The following is a 23155-nucleotide window of genomic DNA, read 5'->3' on the forward strand; positions in this document are numbered from 1 at the left end:
CAACAACACTCAAGAAGCTCAACACCGCCTAGGACAAAGTAGCTGCTTGATTGGCACCACATCCACAAACATTCACTCCCTCCACCACCGACACACAGTAGCAGCAGTGTGTACCATCTACAAGATGCACTGCAGGAATTCACCAAAGCTCCTTAGACAGCACCTTTCAAACCCACAACCACTACCATCTAGAAGGACAAGGGCAGCAGATAGATGGGAACACCACCATCTGGAAGTTCCCCTCCAAGTCACTCACTATCCTGACTTGGAAATATATCGCCGTTCCTTCACTGTCACTGGGTCAAAATCCTGGAACTCCCTCTCTAACAGCACTGTGGGTGTACCTACACCACATGGACTGCAGCGGTTCAAAAAGATAGCTCACCACCACCTTCTCAAAGGCAATTAGGAATGGGCAATAAATGCTGGCCCAACCAGCGATGCACAGGTCCCAAAAATAAATATAAAAAAAGGGGAATATATTGTGAATAAGTGTGAAGTTATCCACTTCAGTGGTAAAAACAGAAATGGTGAGAGATTGGAAGTGTTGGTGTCCAAAGGGACCTGGGTGTCCTTGTTCATGAGTCACTAAAAGCTAACATGCAGGTGTTGCAAGCAATTAGGAAGACTTTCATTGCAAGGGGATCTGAGTGCAGGAGTAAAAATGTCTTGCTTGTTTAGAGCCTTGGTGAGACCACACCTGGAGTATTGTGCACAGTTTTGGTTTCCTTATCTAAGGAGGGGTATATTTGCTATTGAGGAAGTGCAATGGAGATTCACCAGACTGTGCCCTGGGATGGGGGGATTTTTAATGAGGAGAGATTGAGGAAACTGGGTCTGTATTCTCTAGAGTTTTAAAGAATGAGAAGTGATCTCATTGAAACTTACAGAATTCTTACAGGACATGCCAGGGTAGATGTGGATAGGTTGTTCCCCCTGCCTGAGGTGGGGGGCAGTCTAGAACCAAGGGACAGTCTCAGAACAAAGACAGGCCATTTAAGACTGAGATGAGGAGGAATTTCTTCAGTCAGAGGGTGGTGAAACTACCCTAGAGGGCTGTGGAAGCTCAGTCTTTGGGCATGTTCAAGACAGAAACCGATAGATTTCTGAAGACTAATGACATCAAGGGATATGGGGATTGTGTGGGAATGTGTTGTGGAGTTAGATGATCAGCCAAGATCTAGCTGAATAGCAGAGCAGGTTCAATGGGCTGAACAGCCTACTCCTGCTCACAGTCCCTAAGTTCCTATGGCACATTGTAATTTTGGCTGATGGTACATTACCCCATGCTCACCTTTCCTGTTACTTCCCTTTATCCTTTTCCTTCAGGTGCGTTTGCCAACACTTTACCTGCTTACCAAAGGTCAGAGGTTATGTTGTTTATCATGGGAAAAGTTCCACTGCTGACAGTTCATCAGGCTTTGGATGTCGGAAAACCAGGGTGAGCAATTACAATGGCATGATGTGTGGCTTTCTGGTGATATTCTCCTCTCCTAACAAAGCGTGAAGAATTGGCCGAACAAGCCACTAAGTTCAAGGGCAGTTAGGGATGGGCAATAAACGCTGGCCTTGACACTGACACCCACATCCCATGAAAGAGTAAAAAAAATCCTTAAATCTGTGCCTTCTGGTTCTTGATCCTTCCATCAATGGGTACAGTTTCTTCCGATCTACTCTGTTGGGACCCCCTCATGATTTTGAATACCTCTATCAAATCTCTTCTCAACCTTCTTTTCTCCGAGGTAAACAGTCCCAACTTCTCCAACCTATCCATGTAACTGAAGTTCCTCATCCCTGGAATCATTCTCGTGAATCTTTTCTGAACTCACTCTCATGTCTTCACATCCTTCCTAAAATGTGGTGTCCAGAGCTGGATGCAATACCCCAGCTGAGGCTGAACCAGTGTTTCATACAAGTTTAACATAACCTCCTTGCTTTTGCACTCTATTTCCCACTTTATAAAATCCAGAATCCTGTATTTATTCACCATTTTTCCTACATGCCCTGCCATCTTCAATGATTTGTGTATATATACCCCCGGTCCCTTTAGAATTATACCCTTAAGTTTATATTGCCTCTCTACATTCTTCCTACCAGAATGAATCACTTCACACTTTGCTTTAAATTTCACCTATCACTTGTTCACCTCAGCAGCCTCTCTCTATCCTTTTGAAGTTTCACACTATCCTCCTCACAGTTCACAATACTTCTGTAGGGGTGACTACGATGTGGAAGGTTTGAGTGGACTCAGGGAGAATGCAAGGCTTTCAATGCGGATTGGTGCTGTGTTTTTAAAGTTATTGTGATGGTTTTCACCTTCATTAGCTTGCTGTTCGATTCCATTGAAATACATCGACTCCGTTCTGGGCTGAACTATTTCTGCACAGCATTTCTCTAAAAGGAGGAAGGCAGCACCGACAGGAAGTGTGACAGTGACAGCAGTTCAATAGGACATAGATTCTTTCCTTACATAACAGTTACTGTACCTCAGAGGGATTCATTGTGTGAGATATTTCTGAGAAGTATGGTGGCGTGCCATGTAATGCCAGGTCTCTGTTTCACCCGCTAAGGACAGTCTAACATGCAGCATGGGTGACACACAGCCATTCAACCAGCGCAATAACCCACTGTGTGCATTAACCCTCACTTAGTGTCACGCCAAGTTTTTCTTTGGGCCTGGATATTTTGAAAAGCTGTTCACCACCTCCTCAGTGCTGGATAAGTGCTAAAGTACTGTTACTAGTCACAGTTTGGGATATCTGAGCATTAATAAGAAGAGGGAGTGCACTCTGAAATGCTGTGCCGTGGGTTACTGAGACCCTGCACACTCACTTTCCAATAGCTGATGGACCCACAGCTTATTCCCTGCATTTGGAAAACCTATTTTCAATCCATGAAAATGCTCCTTTGATGTGCCATGTGGTGACAGATGCCTAATGGGATCGGGGAGCAGATGGGCCAGACACCCATTTCACATTGCACCCAATTTTACACTCCATCGACTGACCGCCAGGCAAATTATATTAACACGTAGGCTTCAGCATCTGTCAGAGACTTCATTTGAATCTGAAGGTTGTGGGTGCAAGCTCCACCCGAGAGACTGGAACACAAAATCCTAAGCTGAAACCCTGGGATCAGTGCTGAGGGAGTGCAGGACTGTCAGAGGGTCAGTACTAGGGGAGTGCAGCACTGTTGGAGGGTCATTACTGAGGGAGTACTGCACTGTCAGGGAGTCAGTACTGAGGGAGTGCTGCAGTCCGAGGGTCAGTACTGAGGGAGTGCTGCACTGTCAGAGGGTCAGTACTGAGGGAGTGCTGCACTGTCAGGGAGTCAGTACTGAGGGAGTGCTGCAGTCCGAGGGTCAGTACTGAGGGAGTGCTGCACTGTCAGAGAGTCAGTACTGAGGGAGTGCTGCACTGTCGGAAGGTCAGTACTGGGGGAGTGCCGCACTGTCAGAGGGTCAGTACTGAGGGAGTGCTGCACTGTGAGAGGGTCAGTACTGAGGGAGTGCTGCACTATCAGAGGGTCAGTACTGAGGGAGTGCTGCACTGTCAGAGGGTCAGTACTGAGGGAGTGCTGCACTGTCGGAGGGTCAGTACTGAGGGAGTACTGCACTGTCGGAGGGTCAGTACTGAGGGAGTACTGCACTGTCGGAGAGTCAGTACTGAGGGATTGCTGCACTGTCAGAGGGTCAGTACTGAGGGAGCATTGCACTGTCGGAGGGTCAGTACTGAGGGAGTGCTGCACTGTCAGAGGTAGATTCCTCAGTAATATTTCAAAGAAGACCAGGCAAGCTATCCCAGTGGCCTAGCCAATGTTTGCCCCTCAACCCAGCACCATTAAGACAGATTTATCTGACCTTTATCACATTGCTGTTTTTGAGACCTTGCTGTGTGCAAATTAGTTGTCGTATTCCTATATTATGATAGTGACTACAAAAATACTTCATTGGCTGTAAAATCGTTTGAGCGATTGAGGTCATGAAAGGTGCTATATAAATGCAAGTCTTTTTCTCAGCTTCTGAAGCATCAGTGAAGCTGCCTATGTCCAGCAGAGGGAGCCAAATATCTTAAGCCTGAGCATAGGCTTTATTGCATTTACAAAAGCTTCACTCTGTTGTGCTCACAATCTAAACCATTAGAACATAAAGGAGCTGAATTTTCCATTCCAGTGCACCCTCTGGAGAAGCATAGAATCATTGACAGCAACATCTGGATTTTGATGTTCTCTGCACAAGTGCAGATTCCTGAAGCTTTGGTCAGTGGAATGATAACAACAGGAGACGACAGTTAAGAATTAGCAATTCAAAAGTATAAACATTGGAAATACACTATCTGTTAATCAATATCTGAAAGAGGATCAAGAGGATGTTTAAGGTGCAACTCTAACATAAAGTTCCATTTTCTCCCTTCACCCACCCCAGCAGAAAACACAGGCCATTTGCCTTATTTAGTAATTCTCCACTTGAACCATGCAGTTGAATCAAACTCCCCTAAATATTCTCCTAAATATTCATCTTCTAGCTTGGGTGAAATCTATTCACTGGTGGAAAGCTATTGTCCAACTTTCACAGGAATAAAGTATGGATGGTCGTCACAGCAGCCCTGTGTACTCGGAGCTTGATCCATTACTCATCTGGGGCACTCACTCAGTTTGTTAAACAGAGGCTTTGATGATTCTTCAGGATCTCTCCATGGATATGAACTTCTCTGCTCAGGATGCTACCCTGGTAGGTGAATCTGCCCTTAGCCAGAAGCTTGTGATCATCAATAGCGATGGTTGTTGGAGTTTGGAGGTCGGGGCTGGTTGGAAGTGTCCCGTGTCTCCTTAAGACTGTTTGCAGGCACGTTGTTACAAGATGGTTCATGGTTGTTTGTATACCAGCATGGCAATGACCACGAGGTTATTGGGGGTAGGCAGAATGTGGAGTTGAGGCCACAGTCAGATCAGCCATGATCTTATTAAATGGCAGAACAGACTCGAGGGGCCAAATGGCCTACTCCTTCTCCTAAATTGTGTGTTCATATGTTCTTATGACCACAATCAGCACTTGTTCTTCCAGAAATAGAAACAAAAAATGCTGGAAAAACTCAGCATGTCTGACAGCATCAGAGCTCTGAAGAAGGGTCATACGGACTCAAAACGTTAACTCTGTCTCTCGCTCCACAGATGGTGCCATTCTTGCTGAGTTTTTCCAGCATTTTCTGTTTTTTTATTTCAGATTTCCAGGGTCTGCAGTATTTTGCTTTTTATTTTGTTCTTCCAGATCCTTGGTCTCCTGTAGTGTAAGCTTAAAGAGTTGAATCAGTCCTGGATCCCATCTTGAATTCTATCTTGAGGTTATTGAAAGCCACAAGAAGGAAAACGGCAAGCGAAGATCTAAAAGCGATGGTTTGAGGGCACATCCATCCTTCATACTCTTAGTAATAGGGAAGGAGTTGGAATTAGCCCCATTTTCCATCATAGTTTGCAAATCTTCAGTTGCCTGGACCTTAAGCTTTGGATTTCCCTACCTAAACCTCTCTACTCACTTTCCTTCTTTAAGACAGTCCTTAAAGCCAACCTCTTTGAACCAACTTTTCATCATCTGTCCAACTGTCTCTTTATGTGCTTGGTGTCGTAGTTTGTGCTATAAAGCCTCTGTGAAGCATTTGGGACATTTTATTAAATTAAAGTCACCATATCAATGCACATTGTTGTTAAACTGGGTATAAGGTACTTAGTATCTGTGCCTGAGGTTATGGTTGGATTTAATCAGTTCTTGTAATTTTTTTAAATATCCATTGCCAAGTGAGAGTATCATGCTTAGTAAACAGCACCAAAAATAGAATAGAAAACAAAATAACTGGGTGAAATTTGGAGGGAAGAAACAGGACACTGAGGCAAATTAGTGAACAGAGTGTGCTGAAGCTCCGATAGCATCAGGCAACAATCTCTTACTTATTACTGACAAAAGTCATTCTGTCAAAGCTTTTCATCTTGCTCTCATCAGGACAATTCACAAGAATACCAATGTCAGGGGAAACAACAACTTTGTACTGTATGAGAAGAGAGTGCTGATTGGTTGGCAAGTTGACTCTGATTGGAAGAACATTACCACGGAGAATGCCCCAGTTAATGATGACTAACAGTTAACTGCCAAGCATTGTTTGTAATTTAAACCAGGCAGATTAACTCTAATTGGTCAATGCATTGCCCTGGGGAATGAACCAGCAAATGGCTGTTACTTATTTTGTTTAGCTAAAACAGGTACAATGTGTGTATGTGTTCTTTCTGTCTGCAAAGAACAGGGCCCCGTGTATTAATATATGTAGTTTCCAGTACCTGCAAATGCAACATATTGTGAGTGTGACTGACAATCTTCAATTGGTTGTCAGCGTAATTCTTAGCAGGCTGAGGATTATTTAGCAAATATTGTCCAATTGCGGAATCACATCTAATGTTGGACACTGTGTTTTGAGTTTTGCCAGCACGGGCTGGTTGGGCACTGTCTGTACCTTGCCCATTGTGAACAGCAAAAGGGACATGCTGTTTGAATTTGAGCAACAGGTGAAGCTAGCTGTTTCACACTGCTACTATACAGTAGCAACACGAGTGGTGTTCGCCACTAACAGAATGCTGCCAACAAGCCATAAAGACATTCTGCCTATCACACAAATGAGTGATGTGGTATATGGATTTCAGTGTCAGTGTGATGCTGGGTATGTACGCTGTATGTCCCAAAGACTGGCGGATCGTATCAAACAGCTTGTCCCAGCCGCTGTTCACAACGGGCAGGGTACAGACTGTTCTCAATACACAAATAACCAATTTAGGATTGTCAAGTTCTGTACTACCAAATGACAATCTCTTATTTCATATCTCATACTTGCTTTCAGCTGAGAAGTCACATAGTGGGTGGAGTAAACACTCTAAAACAGATGCATTAGGACTTAACAGCTTTCAAAAAGCTTTTGCCCTTGTGACTTTCCATTGAAGCATTGAAAAAAACCTCAACTTATTGCAAATACATGGACTTGGTTTGTGCTGGACAAGAACGTTCGTCCATACTTGGTTTTTAGTGTCAATTGAATGTTTCCCTCCAGAGATTAGTGCCAATAAAATGGACAGCCTAATGCAGAGGTGTAGTGCATTTTATAGCTGCTTTCATCAGGGTGGGGAGAGAGCTCTGACATCTTAAGAGCAATGAATGCAGGCCTAACCAGTGGAGCCCACATCCCTTGAATGAATAAAATAAAACCTGAAGCACTGACAGTATCTGTGGAACAGTTTCAGTGGCATACATACACATCAACACAAAGTCTGCAAGAATATAGAGTAACTTCAGCTAAGGAAGACCTTGCTGCCCTTCGATCCCATTCTTCTTCAATAACAAATCTACTGTCTGTCCATCACACCGTCCAGCTATTTTATGCCACCGTCTTCCTAGGGTCCCTATTCCAGCTGTGGACCCAACCACTGTATCGGAAAACCCACTGCCACTATGTTGTTGGATACTTTTCTGGCATTCAGTCTTGGATGAGATACAATTTTCTTCAGATAAACTTTGGCAAGTTAAGAACCATGATCTTTTGCCTCTGCCATGACTGCCATCTTTCCTGGTCACTGCCTCAGGCTGAACTAGGTTGAGTCCACCAGCATCAACATCTTGGATGTCACCATTGACCTAAAGTTGAATTGGACTAGATGCTATCAACCGATCTGAAGGATAACACTGAACTGTTTGGATTTTTATTGAATTTAGTTTCACAGGGTGGGATTAGTACTCAGCACCTATGGTCGGCTAGTCCAATACCACATCCACGACAGCACTGTATCCACCAGACGTCCTGTAGTCACAATTATTCTGAGATAGGAAGGGAGGGTATGCAAAAGCCAGTTTGTGAGGTGTGCACTGCAGGTAAGCTGCCTCTTTTTTCAGTAGGTGTGGAGGTAGTGGTTAACAGAGCTACCAGTTACTAGGCAGCCATTTTTCACCCAAAAGCTGTGTTAGTACAAGATAACATGTTCATCATCCTTCTGAAATCGCCAGATTTGCTCCATGCACAGCCCTCAAGTACAATGGGAAGAAATGCTACCGTGTTGCTGCACAGCACAGACATACACCAGGCATCAGCAGAAACATTAAAATAAAGGCAAAATACTGCAGATACTGGAAATCTGAAATGAAAACAAGAAATGCTGGAAAAACTCATCAGGTCTGACAGCATCTGTGGAGAGAGAGAGACAGAGATAATGTTTTGAGTCCATATGACTCTTCTAGGGAAGGGAAGTACCTGATATGGACTCAAAACGTTATCTCTGTCTCTCTCTCACTCCACAGATGCTTTCAGACCTGCTAAGTTTTTCCAGCATTTCTTGTTTTCATATCAGCTGAAACGTCATGGTCATGTGCAAGTGCTGAGCAGTGGAGAGGGCACAGTCTGATTCGGCAACCTAGTTCTGTACCAATGTCCTCTGTCGTTTGACTGATTGCTACAGTATTTTATGTTCAATGCAGTAAAACAGGCCTGTAACGGAGTATTCATTTCATGTTCTGCTTCCTGTTCCAGGGATAATGGAAATCGTATGATTCAGTTGATGCTGTTAAAATCCCTCCTACAGGTATGATTCTGGAAAATATTCCCTCAGTTCTTCAGTGCAGACCCATTAGTAAAGTCAAAATGTGGCTCACTCATGCATACCTAAATCACCAAAGTGCTAACTGGGCACAACCAGCCTTGCCGCCTGAGAATAGAAAGCAAAGTTCACTCAGTACTTACAACTCTGATAATGCTGTTCCCTGTTATATGTTATGTTTTACCTGCGCTGGGAATGTTTGATGGGGACAGTGTAGAGGGAACTTTACTCAGTATCTAATGCCATGCTGTACCTGTCCTGGGAGTGTTTGATGGGGACGGTGTAGAGGGAGCTTTACTCTGTATCTAACCCCGTGCTGTACCTGTCCAGGGAGTGTTTGATGGGGACAGTGTAGAGTGAGCTTTACTCTGTATCTAACCCCGTGCTGTACCTGTCCTGGGAGTGTTTGATGGGGACAGTGTAGAGGGAGCTTTACTCTGTATCTAACCCCGTGCTGTACATGTCCTGGGAGTGTTTGATGGGGACAGTGTAGAGGGAGCTTTACTCTGTATCTAACCCCGTGCTGTACCTGCCCTTGGAGTGTTTGATGGGGACAGTGTAGAGGGAGATTTATTCTGTATCTAACCCCGTGCTGTACCTGTCCTGGGAGTGTTTGATGGGGACAGTGTAGAGGGAGCTTTACTCTGTATCTAACCCCGTGCTGTACCTGTCCTGGGAGTGTTTGATTGGGACAGTGTAGAGGGAGCTTTACTCTGTATCTAACCCCGTACTGTACCTGTCCTGGGAGTGTTTGATCGACAGAAGTGGAAAGGTTTTCCTATCTGCCATGGTGAGCATTGCTCACTCAAACACAATTTGGGCTTAACCTGGTGATTAAGAATTTAAAAGCTGAGCTGTGTATTTCAGTGGAAGGAGGTGAAAATGTTGTATCTGAGCTATTTTCAAGTGTTTTATGTCACTAATTCTTCCTCTGACTGTAATGTTTCAGTGTATAATTTTTCTATTTCTTTGATGTTACCTGAAGGTGACGATTGGATTCCAGAGCAATAATCTGTTAGCAACCTTGCCCACCTCCTTCCTGGAACCCCTTCTATCTGCTTCATTAATGGAGGATGCTGAACTTCGCCTCCTGGTCATAGAGATCCTCCTCAGTCTGATTGACCGCCAAGGAAACAGGCACAAATTCTCTCACATCAGGTATATCCCAAGTGAAACCACTGCACTAATAGAATAGCTACAGAACAGAATGAGGCCATTCAGCCTGTCATGTCCTCATGATTTTGAACCTCCTCTCAACCATCTCTTCTCCAAGAGAACAAGTCTAGCTCCCATGTGGGACCTTGCCAAAGGCTTTGCTGAAATCCATAAAAATTACATCAACTGCACTACCCTCATCTACACACCTGGTCACCCCCTCAAAACATTCAATCACATTTGTTAGGCATGACCTCCCTCTGACAAAGCCATGCAGACTATCCCTGATCAAACCTTGCCTCTCCAAGTGGAGATAGATACTCTCCTTCAGAATTTTCTCCAATAGTTTCCCTACCACTGACATGAGACTCACTGGTCTATAGTTCCCTGGCTTATCTCTACAACCCTTCTTAAATAGCGGAACCACATTAGCTGTTCTCCAGTCCTCTGGCACCTCCCCTGTGGCCAGAGAGGAATTAAAAATTCGGGTCAGAGACCCTGCGATCTCCTCCCTTGCCTCCCTCAGCAGTCTGGGACACAAATCATCTGGACCTGGACATTTGTCCACTTTTAAGCCTGCCAACACCTCCAGTACCTTGTCACTCCCTATATCAATTTGTTCAAGAGCCTCACAGTCTCTCTCCCCGGGTTCCATACCTTCATCCCCATTCTCTTGGGTGAAGATGGATGTGAAGTATTTGTTCAACACTCTAGCGATGTCCTCTGGCTCCACCCATAGATTGCCCCCTTGGTCCCTTATGGGCCCTACTCTTTCCTTGGTTATCCTCTTCCCATTGATATACTTGGGATTTCCTCTACTTTTACCAGCCACAGCTTTCTCATATCCCCTCTTTGCTTTCTTAAGCTCCACCCTGCACCTTCTGTACTCCACTAATGCCTCCGCTGATTTGCTAAAAGCCTCTCTTTTCCTTCTCATCGTATCCTGAATATCTCTGTTCACCCATGGTTCTCTGGGCTTGTTACTCCTTCCTATCACTCTAGAGGGAACATGTTGAGCCTATACCCTCCCCATTTCCTTTATGAACATCCCCCCTGCTCTTCTGTAGATTCCCCCACAAGTAGATGCCCCAATCTACCTTGGCCAGATCCTGCCTTATTTTACTAAAATCCACTCTCCCCCAATCCAACACATTTTTTTGCAACTTGTCTATTTCTTTGTTCATAACCAGCTTAAATTATGGTCGCTATCACTAAAATGCTCCCCCACCACCACCTCAGCCACCTATACAGCTTCATTCCTCAGAATTAGGTCCAGAACTGCACCGTCCCTTGTTGGACCCTCTATGTATTGACCTAAAAGGTTCACCTGTACACACTTCAAGAAATCCACTCCATCCAAGCGCTTAACACTATGTCTATCCCAATAATGTAGGGAAAGTTGAAATCACCTAATATAATTACACTATTGTTATTGTTTTTACACACATCCGCAAATTGTGCACATACTTGCTCCTCAGTTTCGGGCTGACTATCTGGGGGTCTGTAATAAACACCTAACAAAGTGGCTGCCCCTTTTTTATTCCTAAGCACTAGCCACAAAGCTTCATTCAATGCCCCCTCCAAGATATCATCTCTCCTCACTGCAGTAACTGACTCTTTAACTAATAATGCAATGCCTCCTTCTCTTTTACCCCCTCTCCTGTCTCGCCTGAAGGTTCTATATTCCGGAATGTTAAGCTGCCAATCCTGCCCCTCCCTCAACCACGTCTCAGTGATGGCTACAATATCACAATTCCACGTGTCAATCCTCACCCTTAACTCATCTGTTTTACCTGTAATACTCCTGGCATTTAAGTAGAGGCCATCCAGCCTTGCCTTACTCCCTTGAAACTTAATGCAGCTGTACTCCCTCTGACTTGATTGTTTTACTGTGTTATGATGTGTCCCTATTCTGCTAACATTCTGTGTCCCTTCCCCCTGCAGAATTAGCTTAAACATCTCCCATTTAGTTCCTTCATCTAAATCATTAATATATATTGTGAATAGCTGGGGTCCCTGCAGTACCCCACGAGTCACTGCCTGCCATTCAGAAAAAGACCTGTTTATTCCTACTCTTTGTTTCCTGACTGCCAACCAGTTTCCTTTCTATCTCAATGCACTACCCCCAATCCCATGTGCTTTAATTTTACACGCTAATCTCTAATGTGGGACTTTGTCAAAAGCCTTCTGAAAGTCCAAGTAAACGACATCCACTGGCTCCTCCTCATCAACTCCACTAGTTATATCCTCGAAAAATTCGAGTAGTTTTGTCAAGCATGATTTCCCTTTCGTAAATCCATGCTGACTCTGTCCAATTCTGCCACTGTTTTCCAAATGCTCAGCTATTAAATCTTTTATAATGGACTGTAGAATTTTCCCCACTACCGACGTCAGGCTGACTGGTCTATAATTCCCTGTTTTCTCTCTGCCTCCCTTTTTAAAGAGTGGGGTTACATAAGCTACCCTCCAATCTGTAGGAACTGTTCCAGAGTCTATAGAATCTTGGAAGATGACCACCAATTCATCTATTATTTCTAGGGCCACTTCCTTAAGTACTCTGGGATGTTGATTATCAGGCCCCGGGGATTTATCAGCCTTCAATCCCATCAATTTCTCCAACACCATTTCCCTACTAATACTGATTTCTTTCAGTTCCTCCCTCTCACTAAACCCTGTGTTCCACAACATTTCTGGTATGTTATTTGTGTTCTCCTTTGTGAAGACAGAACCAAAGTATGTATTTAGTTGGTCAACTATTTCTTTGTTCCCCATTATAAATTCCCCTGTTTCTGACTGTAAGGCACCTACATTTGTCTTTACCAATCTTTTTCTCTTCACACATACCTATAGAAACTTTTACAGTCAGTTTTTATGTTCCCTGCAAGCTTACTCTTGTACTCTATTTTCCCCTTCTTAATCAACGCCTTGGTCCTCCTTTGCTGAATTCGAAAGTGCTCCCAATCCTCAGGTCGTTGTTTTTTCTGGCCAATTTGTATGCTTCTTCCTTGGATCTAATACCATCTCTAATTTCCCTTCTAAGCCATGGTGTGGCCACCTTTCCTGTTTTACTTTTGCGCCAGACAGGAATAAACAATTGTTGCAGTTCACCTGTGCGCTCTTTGAATGTTTGCCATTGCCTATCCATCGTCATCCCTTTAAGTAACGTTTCCCAATCCATCATACCAACTCACACCTCACCATCATAGTTTCCTTTATTAAGATTCAGGACCCTCGTCTCAGAATCAACTACGTCACTTTCCATCTTGATGAAGAATTCTGTCATATTATGGTCGCTCATCTTCAAGGGGCCTCGCACAACTAGATTGCCAATTATTCCTTTCTCATTATACAATACCCAGTCTAGGATGTCCTGTTCTCCAGTTGGTTCCTTAACATATTGGTCCAGAAAAACATCCTGTATACACTCCAGTAATTCCTCCTCTACGATATTGTTACTAATTTGATTTGCCCAATCTATATGCAGATTAAAGTCACCCATAATTACAGATGTTCCTTTATTACATGCGTGTCTAATTTCCTGTTTAATGCTATTCCCAACATCACCACTACATTTTGGGGGTCCATTTACCATCCCCACTAACGTTTTTTGCCCCTTAGTGTTTCTCAGCTCTACCCAAACAGATTCCACATTGTCGGAGCTAATATCTTTCCTCACTATTGCGTTAGTTTCCTTTTTAACCAGCAATGCAACTCCACCGCCTTTTCCTTTTTGTCTGTCCTTCCTTAATACTGAATACCCCTGGATGTTCAGTTCCCATCCCTGGTCACCCTGCAGCCATGTCTCTGTAATCCCGACTATATCATACCTGTTTACATCTATCTGCACGGTTAATTCATCCACTTTATTGCGAATGCTCCTTGTGTTAAGGCACAAAGCCTTAAGGCTTGTCTTTTTAACATTACTTGTCCCATTCCCCTATTTTTCACTGAGACCCTGTTTGGTTCTTGCTCTTGATTTCTCTGCCTATCACTTTTCTCATTCCCCTTTCTGTCTTTTGTTGTTGTCCTTGATTCCCCCTCCTCTGACTCCTTTCATAGGTTCCCATTCCCCAGCCATTTTAGTTTAAATCCTCCCCAACCACTCTGGCAGATATTCCCCGAGGACATCAGTCCTGGTCCTGCCCAGGTGTAACCCGTCCAGTTTGTACTGATCCCATCTCCCCCAGAACCAGTCCCAATGTCCCAGGAATCTGAAACCCTCTCCCTCACACCATCTCTTCAGCCACGTATTCATCCAATATATCCTGCTACTCCTACTCTGACTGGCATGTGGCACTGATAGTAACCCTGAGATCACTACCTTTGAGGTCCTACTTTTCAACTTCCTAACTCCCTATATTCTGTTTTTAGGACCTCATGCCTTTTTCTACCAATGTCATTTGTACCAATGTGTACCACGACCACTGGCTGTTCACCCTCCCCCTTCAGAATGTCCTCTAGACGCTCTGAGACATCCTTGACCCTAGCACCAGGGAGGCAACGTACCATCCTGGAGTCTCGTTTGTAGCCACAGAAATGCCTATCTATTCCCCCTACCATGGAATCCCCTATAACTATTACATTCCCACACTTTTTACTCCACCCCTGTGCAGCAGAACCAACCGTGGTGCGACGAATTTGGCTGTTGCTGCTTTCCCCTGAGAGGCCATTCCCCCCAACAGTATCCAAAGCGGTATATCTGTTTTGCAGGGGACTAGCCACAGGAGATTCACGCACTGACTGCCTAGTCTTCTTGCTCTGCCTGGTGGTCACCCATTCCCTTACTGCCTGTAGACTCTTAGCCTGCGGTGTAACCACCTCTCTATACGTGCTATCCACGATACTCTCCACCTCACAGATGCTCCACAGTGTCCCCAGCTGCCACTCCAGCTCCGAAACCCAGGCTTCCAGGAGCTGCAGCTGGAGACACTTCCTGCACACATGCAGGCATGTGGAAATGTTCCTGGCTTCCCACATAGAGCAGGAGGAGCACACCACAGCTTTGAGCTCTCCCTGCCATGACTTACCCCTTTAACTTAAATTAAATCTTTTGGAAGATACTTAATATCAAATAATATCAATTACTCTGGGGCCTTCTTCCCTTCTCCTCCCTGTTACAGAATATAGTCCTTACAAACAATGAATCACAAAATAAAACTATAAGCGATAAAAGTAGTATATACTTACCGAATCATACTCACGGTACTCAAAGGATCACTTCATTCCCTCCTCACCGAACTCCCTCATTCACCAAACTCTGACTTAAGCACTCCCAAAGCAGCACTCCAAGGCAGACAAAGTCAACACTGTAAGATAACCTGTTTTTTTTTATACTGTCTAAATCTAGCCTCTGAAAACCTGTTTAAGCCTGTTTAACTAGTTGTAGCTGCAAGCAGAACCTGTATAAACCCTGTTTTAAAGCTGGCCTAAAACGCACCTTCTTCCAACCCAAACAGCAACTTTTAGTTAATTACTAACTTAAAGAAAGACGAGAGTTTGGATAGAAATTAACCCTTAAATTCCCTCAGTCACCAAATTCCAACTTAAGCACTCTATAGCAGTCCAAAGCAGCACTCCAGGGCAGACAAAGTTATCACTGTAAGATGGCCACATCCTCTGTGAGTAACCCTTGTCCCCAAGGAACCATTCCTGCAACCCCTGTGGACCCTGAAGGATGTCAGGGATCTGAGAGCTGCTGAGAAGGTAGGAGTCATGGACACTCCCTGGGAACTGTGTGCAGACCTGTAGGATGTGTTTGTGGTGGTCGCACACCAGCTGAACATTAAGGTGGTGGTGGGGGAGCATTTTAGTGATAGTGACCACAACATGGTACAGTTTAAGTTTCTTATGGACAAAGAAATAGACAAGTTGCAAAAAAATGCTTTGGATTGGGGGAGAGTGGATTTTAGTAAAATAAGGCAGGATCTGGCCAAGGTAGACTGGGAATAGTTACTTGTGGGGAAATCTACAGAGGAGCAGTGGGAGGTGTTCAAAAAGGATATGGGGAGGATACAGGACCAACATGTTCCCTCTAGGGTGATAGGAAGGAGTAATAGGCCCAGAGAACCATGGATGACCAGAGATATTCAGGATACAATGAGAAGGAAAAGAGAGGCTTTTAGCAGGTACAAGGGAAGCAAATCAGCAGAGATATTAGTAGAGTACAGAAAGTGCAGGGTGGAGCTTAAGAAAGCAATCAGGAGAGCAAAGAGGGGATATGAGAAAGATGTGGCTGGTAAAAGTAGGAAAAATCCCAAGATATTCTATAAGTATATCAATGGGAAGAGGATAACCAGGGAAAGAGTAGGGCCCATAAGGGACCAAGGGGGCAATCTATGGGTGGAGCCAGAGGACATCGCTAGAGTGTTGAATGAATACTTCACGTCTGTCTTCACCCAAGAGAATGAGGATGAAGGTATGGAACTCGGGGAGAGAGACTGAGAGGTTCTTAAGCAAATTGATATAATGAGTGACAAGGTATTGCAGGTGTTGGCAGGCTTAAAAGTGGACAAATCTCCAGGTCCAGATGATTTGTGTCCCAGACTGCTGAGGGAGGCAAGGGAGGAGATTGCAGGGGCTCTGACCCGAGTTTTTAATTCCTCTCAGTCCGCAGGGGAGGTTCTAGAGGACTGGAAACAGCTAATGTGGTTCCGTATTTAGGAAGGGTTGTAGGGATGAGCCAGGGAACTACAGGCCAGTGAGTCTCACACCAGTGTTAGGGAAACTATTGGAGAAAATTCTGAAGGAGAGAATCTATCTCCACTTGGAGAGGCAAGTTTAGATCAAAGATAGTCAGCTTGGCTTTGTCAGAGGGAGGTCATGCCTAACAAATGTGATTGAATGTTTTGAGGGGGTGACCAGGTGTGTAGATGAGGGGAGTGCAGTTGATGTAGTTTATATGGATTTCAGCAAAGCCTTTGACAAGGTCTCATATGGGATACTTATAAGGAAGGGTAATTTGATAAAGTGGATTCAAAACTGGCTTAGTTGTAGGAGGCAGAGGGTGATGACAGAAGGATGCTTTAGTGACTGGAAGCCAGTGTCCAGTGGCGAACCACAGGGATCTGTGCGGGGTCCCCTATTATTTGTCATTTATATAAACAATGTAGATGACTATATGGGGGTGGGGGTAGGATTAGTAAGTTTGTGGATGACACAAAGATTGGCTGGGTGCTTAACAGTGAGGTTGAGTGTCTTGGGCTACAGGAAGATATAGACAGGATGGTCAAATGGGCAGACAAGCGGCAGATGGAATTTAAACCTGAAAAGTATGAGGTGATACACTTTGGAAGGAGTAATTTGACAAGGAAGTATTCAATGAATGGCATGGCACTAGGACATTCTAAGGAACAAAGGGACCTTGGCGTGTGTGTCCATAGATCTCTGAAGGCGGAGGGGCATGTTAGTGGCATAGTGAAAAAGGCATATGGGACTTGCCTTTATCAATCGAGGCATAGATTACAAAAGTAGGGAGGTCATGTTGGAGTTGTATAGAACCTTGGTGAGGCCACAGCTGGAGTACTGTGTGCAGTTCTGGTCACCACATTATAGGAAGGATGTGATTGCACTGGAGGGGGTGCAGAGGAGATTCACCAGGATGTTGCTTGGGATGAAACATTTAAGTTATGAAGAGAGGTTGGATAGACTTGGGTTGTTTTCTTTGGAGCAGAGAAGATTAGGGGCAACCAGATCGAGGTGTACAAGATTATGAGGGGCATGGACAGGATGGATAGGGAGCAGCTGTTCCCCTTAGTTGAAGGGTCAGTCACAATGGGACACAAGTTCAAGGTGAGGGGCAGGAGGTTCAGGGGGGATGTGAGGAAAAACCTTTTTACCCAGAGGGTGATGACGGTCTGGAATGCGCTGCCTGGGAGGGTGGTGGAGGCGGGTTGCCTCACATCCTTTAAAAAGTACCTGGATGAGCCCTTGGCACGTCATAACATTCAAGGCTATGGGCCAAGTGCTGGTAAATGGGATTAGGTAGGTAGGTCAGGTGTTTCTCACATGTCAGTGCAGACTCGATGGGCTGATGGGCCTCTTCTGTACTGTCTGATCCTGTGATTGTGGGTGGTAGCCCTTGCGGTTGACTGCTTGTTGCAATGAGGATCTGTGTTGCGATGAGAATCTGTGTTGCAATGAGGTTCTGTGTTGCGATGAGGATCTGTGTTGCAATGAGGATCTGTGTTGCGATGAGGATCTATGTTGCAATGGGGATCTGTGTTGCAATGAGGATCTGTGTTGCGATGAGGATCTGTGTTGAGATGAGGATCTGTGTTGCGATGAGGATCTGTGTTGCGATGGGGATCTGTGTTGCGATGAGGATCTGTGTTGCGATGGGGATCTGTGTTGCGATGAGGATCTGTGTTGCGATGAGGATCTGTGTTGCGATGAGGATCTGTGTTGCGATGGGGATCTGTGTTGCGATGAGGATCTGTGTTGCGATGGGGATCTGTGTTGCGATGAGGATCTGTGTTGCGATGAGGATCTGTGTTGCGATGAGGATCTGTGTTGCGATGGGGATCTGTGTTGCGATGGGGATCTGTGTTGCGATGAGGATCTGTGCGCCATGCGAGTGCAAATGATGGCACCCTGCACTTGTAGGAAACCTGAGATCGGCGCAAATCCCAACCCTCTTCCTTCCTGGCTTTCCTGATCTCGAGCAAAATCCACAAAGTTGTGTCTCTTCAGGAATATGGCATCCATGACCTCCTGGATGCAATTGTGTGTGGAGGCTTGTGATATCCCACAGAAAAAGGAGCCACTGGCGTAAACATTGAGTGCTGCAGTCACCTTTATGGCCATGGGCAGTGGACACCCTCCATGTTCAGTGGCACATGCGCAGTCTTCGGCAACACTGGTTCTTGGTAATCTGCATGAATGTCAAGCAGCGCCTGTAGACCCTGGGTCTAACTAGTTGCCGACCAGCAATGTCTCACTGTGGCTCTTCAGTGGTGTGTGCAGGAGTCCCAGCCACTCCTTCTTCTTGTGGGTGCTGCTCCTCCTCTGCCTAGCCAGGTGCCCCTGTCACTCTCTTCTACTTCATCTCCGCTTCCTGGCAGCCATGAAGCACACAGCTAGGTCACCAGGCTCCATGCTCCTGATGCAATCAACCTGCTGAATGAAAGAGAGAGGTGCGTGGGTTAGCATGGGTGTACTAAGAACCTCTCTTGGTTAAGCCTGATGGCTTTTAAACACATCCTAGAGAGTGCTGGCCAGCTCTTGGAAGGCAAGAGATTATTGCGCTGCATGGCTGCCTGAAACCCCATCCACCTCTGCCCCACTCCACCTGACCGATTGGCAGCAGCTTTGCCCATTGGACTGCAGGCTGTGCTCTCAGCTCAGGCACAGACATTCTCCCAACCCACACCGCAAGGCTGCACTGTTAGCTTCAACCATGGGGGAGACTGGTCCAGACCAGGATGATGACATTGCAAGGAGCTGTGAACACCTCTACCAGTGACTGCTCCATGGCCAGCTTTAGCAAGGAGATTGTACAACATGCCCAGTTGTCCAATTGTTCCGCAGTCCACTGAAACATTCATTAGTTTGCAGCCTGTGCCTGAGGGGTGAAAAGTTCAGGAGCACTTTCATGCCTCTGCGTTACTTTAGTGGGCAGATAAGCTGGAAGCCCAACTCCATGCATGTCAACATGGTTGTGTTTGAATTGTCTCAGCTGCAGAGGAATTGTCACTTCATTTAAGAATTCCCTAATGCGTGGCCGCTTCCCTCCATTCCCCCTGCCCCACCTCCCACATGTGCTTGTGCACTACCATCAGACCGTGCTGCCTTGCGAGTCTCCAACTCGACCCAATTGCAGTGCAGCTCTTGCCCTGGCACCACACTATCAGCCAGCTGGGAAAAAGTGACTTGGCTGTGCCTTCACCTGAATGCACAGCACCTCTTCCTTGAAGTTGAACAGCCAACCCTCGCGAGTGCTGCGCAACATTAACTGTGCACTCACTCCCAAGGTCCCCTCGAAGTTCAGTTCGCCAGCTGCCTGCTTTTTAAATGTTGTTGTCAAACATGTCGATGTGCAAACGCGCCAACATGCCCGGATGATCCAGCGAGCAGGGCTTATGGTTATATGCGGATGTTTTAAAATGCCACTCCCGACGTGTGACAGCAGGAAACACAGCCTGCCATTGACGGGCAGAGCAGATGATTTTACCTCTGCCAATTCTAATGGCAATATCCCAGCTGATTGACAAAACTAATGTGTGCCACACAATGCCTTCGAGAAAGAATAGCACGTGTGCAGCTCAATTGAAATTTGAGATAACAAAGACAGAATGGGTTAACAAGCATTGGCAAAACAGTCGTATTATCACCCACAGAACCATCAAACTCTATTCCCTGGAATGAGTGGGTTGTCTTATCAGGAAAGGTTGGACAGACTGGGCTTGTTTCCACTGGAGTTTAGAAGAGTGAGGGGTGATTTGATTGAAGTTTACAAGATCCTGAACGGCCTTGACAAGGTGGACATGGAAAGGATGTTTCCTCTTGTGGGTGAGTCCAGAACCACGGGGAACTGTTTTAAAATTAGGGGCCGCCCTTTTAGGACAGAGATGAAAAGAATTTTTTTCTCTCAGAGTGTTGTGTAACTTTGGAACTCTCTGCCTCAGAAGGTGGTGGAGGCGGGGTCATTGAATATTTTTAAGATAGAGGTAGATAGATTCTTATTAGGCAAGGGAATCAGAGGTTATCGGGGGTAGATGGGAATGTGGAACTCAAAACACAAGCAAATCAACCATCACCTTATTGAATGGTGGAGCAGGCGTGAGGGGCCGAGTGGCCTACTCTTGCTCCTAATTTGTATGTTCTTAAATTCTAAGTGAAAAAATTTCAGAATTCAAGGCTATTGCCAGGTGATGCACAAAATGCATGAAAAGGCATGATTTATTACTCAGTAAGAAAATAAAAATTTCACTGCAGCTGCCACCTGAACTTGACGTTAAAATAATCTGAAACCATTTTCTCATCCAACATTGAGAGAAGATGTATATCGATTGGCTTGCTTTGGAAATATAGATGAACCACCAATGAATTTATAATTGCCAGCAAACAAGACAGTTACCAAGATTGTTGAAAGAAAACATTGCTGTAAAGATGGCAGGCCATGAGAAGACACTGTTCACAATGGTCCCATCTCATACAGTGGATGGCATCAAATTAAAGCCAAAGGTGATATTCAAACACAAAGCTCTCCCCAAGGAGAAATTTCAGAAAGGCATTGTCACCATGTTCAGGAGAAAGGCCAGATGGATGAAGGCAAGAAATAAATCAAAGTGTAGAACTTGAAACCAGGAGGACTATGCAAAGAAAAAAGATTGCTCCTCTGGGAAATGCTCAAATCCTACGCTGTCGATCATGTAGATCATGATGTAAGATCAACAGCAACATTGCAGCTATTCCCAGCAGTTTTACAAGTGTTGTTCACCCCTTGGATGTGTGTATAAATAAACCTCTTAAGGACAGTATTGGAAAGACGTGGAACAATTGGATGTTGGAAGGTGGGGAAACATTCACCAAAGGCAGAAAAATGCGGGCACCCTCACAAGCAACATTGCGCCAATGGAACACAGAAGTGTGGATTGAACTTGATATCAATATTTTCAAAAATAATTTCTAAAATGTGAAATATCGAATATACCTGAAGATGCTGAGGACAGATACATGTGAAATGCTGATACCGAGTTCACCGGCACTACTAAGGATGATGATGATGAATGGGAGCACAGAGCAGATATGATGAGGACTGTGTGTGATGAGGAACAAGTGATAACTTGGGAATTTGGTACTGGTGGGATCTCTCTGGTAAGGTTTCTCAAGCTATAATTTAGATTAACAGCCAGATTGTGACTCAGAAAGCTAGTTAAAAAGCCTGGTTTAACAGAAACTTCCCGGCAATGTCAGTTATCTGTCAATGAATTGAAGGTGGTTGTCTGAATAGCTTCTAGCAAGAGTAAGTGAGCTACATTGGGAACCCGATTGATCATCTTAAATTGGTTGTTAGTGTAATTTTTAGCACAATCAGGAGTGCTCAGTAAGTTCTGCCCAATTGTGGAATCACATCTAACATTAGACATTGTGTTCTGAGTTTTGCAAGCATGGGTTGGTTGAGTACTGTCAGTACTCTTTCCATTGCAAACAGTGTTGGTTGATGTGATTTTCCAGTCATTGGGATGTAAGGCCTACACACCAGCACTGAAATTCATCATTACTCATTTGTGTGGTACAGAGTACATCTTTTTGGCTTGATGGCAGTGTCCTGTTTTGGAAAATAACACTTGTGTTGCTACTAAATATGAGCAGTGTGAAAAGACAAGCTTCGCTTGATGTTCAAATTTTTGAGGTACCTTCCCTTTCACCCTTGTGTCTATTCTCACAGTAGAAGACGCAAGTTCCATACCAGAAATAGAAGATAACCTCGGGGCTAAAACAAGTGAGGAAATTAAAGTAATTGATATCAGCAGAGAAAAAGTGCTGGCAAAACTCAAGAGAATAAAATCCGACAAATCCACAGAACCTCATGGCCTACATGCTACGGTTCTAAAAGAGATAGCTGCAGAGACTGTGGATGTGCTGGCTTTGATTTTCCAAAGTTCCCTCGAGTCTAGAACAGTCTCAGGAGATTGGAAGTTGGAAAATGTAATACTGTTATTCAAGAAAGGAAGAAGAGAGAAAAAAGGGAACTGCAGGCCAGTTAGCCTAACATCAGTCATCGGGAAATTGCTGGAACCTATTATTAAGGAAACCTTAACGATATATTTAGAAAACTATCGTATGGTTAGAACAAATCAACATGGTCTTACTAAAGAGAATCCCGTTTGACAAATTTATGACAGCTTTTTGAGGATGTAACTGGTTGGGTAGATAAAGGAGAATCAATGGATGTAGTATACTTGGATTTTCGAAAGACATTCGATAAGGTGCCACACAAAAGTTTAATAGGTATGATAATGGCTCATGGAGTTGGGGGTAATATATTAACATGGATAGAGGGTTGGTTATGGACAGGAAGAAAAAAGCAGGGATAAGTAGGGCTTCTCTAGGCATATGAACAGTGAAAAAGTGGTAAAAGGAGGAGTAGGGCTGATTAAGGATGGAAAAAAAGGATTTACATATGGAGGCAGTGGGCATTGCAGAGTTATTGAATAAATACTTTGTATCTGTCTTTACCAAGGAAGAAGATGCCACCCAGGCCATGATTAAAGAGAAGGTAATTCAGCCTCTTGAAGAGTTTAAAATTGATAAGGGCAGGCATTAGCTAGGCTGCCTGTATTTAAAGTTGATAAGGCAACGGGAGTGGATGAGATGCAATCAAGGTACTGTGGGAAGTGAGAGTGGAAATTGCGGAGGCACTGGCCATAATTTTTTAGTT

The 23155-nt window shown here is 44.7% G+C and overlaps 1 protein-coding gene across 1 annotated transcript in view; it reads left to right on the top strand.

Moving 5' to 3' along the window:
- Nucleotides 1-23155, top strand: part of LOC121271008 (protein EFR3 homolog B-like) — a 250589-nt gene that overhangs the window by 66774 nt on the left and 160660 nt on the right. The window contains exons 11-13 of the mRNA XM_041176694.1: nt 1330-1441; nt 8553-8604; nt 9605-9777. Coding sequence (XP_041032628.1) covers nt 1330-1441; nt 8553-8604; nt 9605-9777 — 337 coding nt within the window. The remainder of the gene's footprint in view (nt 1-1329; nt 1442-8552; nt 8605-9604; nt 9778-23155) is intronic.

This window comes from Carcharodon carcharias, chromosome 2 (genome assembly GCF_017639515.1).
Source record: "Carcharodon carcharias isolate sCarCar2 chromosome 2, sCarCar2.pri, whole genome shotgun sequence".
Lineage (NCBI taxonomy): Eukaryota > Metazoa > Chordata > Chondrichthyes > Lamniformes > Lamnidae > Carcharodon > Carcharodon carcharias.